This window comes from Pyxicephalus adspersus, chromosome 9 (genome assembly GCF_032062135.1).
Source record: "Pyxicephalus adspersus chromosome 9, UCB_Pads_2.0, whole genome shotgun sequence".
Taxonomy (NCBI): domain Eukaryota; kingdom Metazoa; phylum Chordata; class Amphibia; order Anura; family Pyxicephalidae; genus Pyxicephalus; species Pyxicephalus adspersus.
The window spans coordinates 45,346,463-45,350,864 of NC_092866.1; the positions used below are offsets into that span (position 1 = coordinate 45,346,463).

At 38.9% G+C, this 4,402-nt stretch overlaps 1 protein-coding gene across 1 annotated transcript; it reads right to left on the bottom strand.

The window, feature by feature from the left end:
• Positions 1-966: 966 nt before the first annotated feature.
• SDHAF2 (succinate dehydrogenase complex assembly factor 2) lies at positions 967-4,372 on the bottom strand. Its single transcript, XM_072421791.1, has 4 exons — positions 4,236-4,372; positions 2,953-3,146; positions 1,645-1,754; positions 967-1,258 (listed from the first exon to the last, which is right to left on the bottom strand). Exons 1-4 carry the CDS (start codon positions 4,257-4,259, stop codon positions 1,128-1,130), a joined length of 459 nt encoding a protein of 152 aa, XP_072277892.1. The 5' UTR covers positions 4,260-4,372; the 3' UTR covers positions 967-1,127.
• Between the last annotated feature and the right edge of the window lie 30 nt (positions 4,373-4,402).

The following is a 4,402-nucleotide window of genomic DNA, read 5'->3' on the forward strand; positions in this document are numbered from 1 at the left end:
CTACCTCTCCATAACTGCTTGAAATTTCAGCGCAGAAGTGTACAGGTTATCTGGATGTTTATGTTTGGGGTTTGCATACATTTTAAGATCAAGCCAGTTTGTTCTCAAATTTTGAAAGGTTTACAATACAATTTTGCCACAAAACCTCTACTTTACTATTCAATTTTTTTAGCAGATTTAAAAATATAACTTTTATCAATCAATGTTTCAGCTTTTATTCATCTTCTTTATGCATGTAAATTTATTGTCATTAGGAGGATGAACCCACCACCCCGTTCAATGGAAAATTTCAGTTATCTATTAGATTCTACAGTAGAATGTACAGTAAAGAGAATTGCTCTAATATAATAGATATTTTAGATAATAAATATATTTTTGCACCCATTGTGTAAGTCTGGTTTACCTTACAATCACAATACCATGTTTGGTGTGATATAATTATCCCTTCAGATTGTATCAGCTCTTGTCTTTATGTATGATAAAAAATAACTTGAATGAGACTGTTTGTTTTTTTTATCTGTAAGTTTATTATGACACACACTGTACATTTTTTTCTTATTAGCATTGGTGTGATATTGTACAAAACAGATTCCCCTTTACTTTCTGGGAATATTAAGCAAAGGTTTAAAAAATACCATGTACAACAGGCATAATTGCTGGTTCCTACTTCTCAGAAAACAACTTTACAATTCTGTAAGGGTATTACTCTCTACCACTCTTTAGTTGCTTATATATGTTGTTTTGTCCACAAATAGCTGTAAAAAATTATTCAGCATTTAGGGACTATAAAGAGAAAATTAAAAACGGGCTTCTTCTTGGTTTAACGCTATCTATTGTGGAAATAAAAAAATGAAATGCGTAATGTTGCTACTTTTTTTTTTTGATTGGTGGTAGCATTTGTGTTGTATGAATTCTCAGACATTCCTAATACTGGCTGAAAAATGCTGGAAATTTCTCGTTTGAATATATGTTTAGGAGGAGATATTATCTGTCAAGTAATAAAACTTAGCAGCTACACAGACCTTGTTCTATAACTGCTGCAAGCCCTGTCCATGTATGACGAACATGACCAAAATACAGTTCTTTCATAAGGTGTTTGTTTAGTGAGCACTGATACAGAATATAAATCATTGAGATTCTTTAAAGAGATATTCCAGGTCTGGCTGCCTCAGACGTTGCTCCATGTCCCGATTCTTGGCAAACTCCTGAAGCAAATGCATGATTTCATTGTTAAACTCTGCAGGGGGATCCTGAGCTCCTGTATTGAAAATCACAAAACGTTGTAAGGGTAGAAATAGAAATAATATGGAGTTAAATGTCACATGCACCACTATGCATTTTAGATACAGTATATGTAGACCTACACACTTATATTTAAAAGTGTGCAGGTCTTTGTATCTAGCAGACAAAACCAGCACCATTAATGGAGAAAAAAAAATTTGCTTTGAGAATAAATATCTAAAATGTATAGGCATTTAAAGACATGGTGCATGGGTGGTTTATAATAATAATAATAATAATAATAATAATAATAATATTATTATTATTAATAAAACATATATAAATTGTCAGTTATATTTTAAAATATTTAAAAAAATTGAACACATGTATTGACAAAGACATTGTTGTTTCCTTTTAACCTACCTGTGACCCAGTAGTATATATCCCAGTCATTGCTGGGCTCATTGATTAGCCGATCATACTGTGATAGCTGGCTGTCTGTCATGGTGTTCAGATATTTTTTAGCAAAGAGACTGCAATGACAAAAACAAAATCCAAAAACAAACAGGTGAAATAATAAGTTTAATGAGAAAGGCATTTTAGATAAAATAGATAAATCATAGAAAACAAATACTTATTTAATGAAACAAAAACATTAATTAGGCCGAAACTTTTTTCCTCCACTTTTAGAAAAATGTTTAATCGGGCAGGCCATTATTGCAGGAAAGGGTAGGCAATGTCCCTTCTGCAATAACCCCCTCCTATCTGCCTGATCGCTGTGCAGAACTGTCTAAAAAGTATGCACAGCTCAGCTTTGGTTGCCAGGTTACATGGCAATCCAGGCTTCCCCTGTGTTTTTCAGGACTGAATGTACTCCTGCATGCCAATCGGGGCACTATTTGCATGGAGTTTGTATTTTCCCCCTGTGTTTTTCATACAGGCTATCTACCCACATCCTATAAACAAGCAGATAGTTTCCCCCTGAAAATTGGCCTTAGACCGTGTCATAGTCATATAAATATGGAAGGGACATTAGATTGTGAACCCCTCTAAGAGACAGTAAGTGACATGACTATGGACTTTCTAAAGCAGTGGTCCCCAACCCCCGGCCGCGGATGGGTACCAGTCCGTTGCTGGTGACTTGGAAGCTGCAAATGACAGGAGGCAAAAGCTATCTCTGCTGGCGGCCCTCCTTACACTGCTCTAAAGCTAGTGGCAGTATGACAGCAGAGCGTAACCAGCGGGAGCACGGGCGGCTCTCTTCACTCTGCTTACAAAAGAGCTGCTGAGAATGGCAGAGCAATGTTTGTAAGGCTTTACACTTCTCTGCCATTCCCAGCACCTCTGCCACCTGACAGCACACCAACTCTCTTACACTACTCTGCTATTCTCAGCTAGTGTGCTGACAGGAGGCCGAGCTGCTGAGAATAGCAGAGTAGTGTAAGCTGTACATATACCAGGCCCTGGCAAAAATTTTATTCTTTATTACCGGGCCCGGTATATTAACAATAATGCCCTTGGTTTTATCACTGCTGTTATTTGTACCTGTATCTCTGTGCATGCATTAATTTTTACTCCTGCAGCCTGTGATTCTATGAACCCAGCTGGGTGTATATCAATTTACAAGCTAAAAATCTTTGACAAGTTTGCTTGCATTTTGGATAGGTGGGTAAATATGATTTATGAGCAATAATTCTTCAGCATAACAAATACAAACCATCCTCTGAATACCTGAGCAGAATACAGTTTTCCAGCATGCCTCTCTTACGGCTCTCATATAAAAGTCTGGCTCTTTTGATTGCTGATGTTTCACCAGTGCGTTCCTTCCAAACTGGCAGTGGCACCTCTGAATCATGGCTTCCTGTGCCACGTGTTGTCAGGAACCTTGGCCCATGACGTGTGATAAGAGCAGAAAGAAGAAGGCTCTAAAAGGAAAATAGAAAATGTTATATTAAAACTATAGCTGGGTTATGTTATATCTAGAGAAGGCTTTCTGGGCCTTTTTAATATGAGGGTCTATTTAATATGAAAACACTTTCAGGAACCCCTCCTATAATTACAATATCCACGGATCACAGTATACTAGCATGGTGGTCAATGGACAGAATACTTTTTACACTGCTGGCCAGTGAGAACAATGTTATCCTTACAGATCGACGAAAAAAATCCTTTAGCCGCGTCGAGCCGCGAATCCACTGAGTCCCGAAGAGCTTTAATAAATCAGGCACATAATATGAAAATCTAACTTCCTTCACATTCAGAGTGAGCCAAATCCTCATTAATGTGTGTCCCAGTGCCCCACTCCCAGATTAGTAACACTAAAGATAATGCAACTAATGATAATAGTAACAATAGTAATACTTCACCTAACCGTGAGCTGATCAATGGACTCAGAGCCTCCACAGTCCTTGTCAGCACCATTAGGAAGATCATTATTTTACACATGTATTTATCTTTTAAAAAAAATCTCATAATAATGGTCTGCAGGATTTAAAATTATGAATGTAGTGGTCCGTGAAGTCCGAAGGTTGACAACTGCTGTCCTAGGATATGTGATGTGTAAATCCCAGGAGGCTGTGGGTTCTATTTCAGTCCTTACCACTGTGGTGGTAAAGATGGTAATGGGGGGGGGGGGTCATCCCCATAAAATTAAAATAAAAACGTTTCTTCCTTTTTTATAAAAGTGAAAGTCTCCGATATGTCTCTGCTTTTATTCTCCTTTAAAAATGTGTTCTCTCATATTGAGATTTACCATCACTTCCGGTCCTTCTGACCCCTTGTCATCAGGACAGGATGTGAAGGGAAATCTCCCCAATGACATCACAGGGTTTATCCAATTTCTACCCATAAAAGTTCTGGTTTCAGGTGCACTGTACTGACAACCATGTGTTCCTCTTTGTATGAAGCTTTCCACCCGTGTTACCCACAGTAGGTGAACCAATGTCAGACAAGGTCAGCCTAGGACCCCCACTAACGACCCACCCCACCCCCAAATGTACAATGACCCCGCTCACCCGGGATCTGACCAAGGACAACATCTCGCGCAGCGCACGGCGTGACGTCGGGTCAGGTGATCGGAAGTTTGGGGTACAGACTGCGAAGGACCGGAAGTTCCGGTTGGCGCGGGATCCTAGGAGCTATTCTGCACTGAGGGGAGAGTGGAACCGGGAAGGTTTGTAAA

What these genes read in the sequence shown, in the direction of transcription:
- SDHAF2 (XM_072421791.1), bottom strand. Translation starts at nt 4,259, where the DNA reads ATGTTGTCCTTGGTCAGATCCCGG. An exon ending in TGTCCTTGGTCAGATCCCGG is followed by an intron (nt 3,147 to 4,235) that starts GTGAGCGGGGTC and finishes TTTTCCTTTTAG; the next exon opens with AGCCTTCTTCTTTCTGCTCT. An exon ending in TATATACTACTGGGTCACAG is followed by an intron (nt 1,259 to 1,644) that starts GTAGGTTAAAAG and finishes TTTTCAATACAG; the next exon opens with GAGCTCAGGATCCCCCTGCA.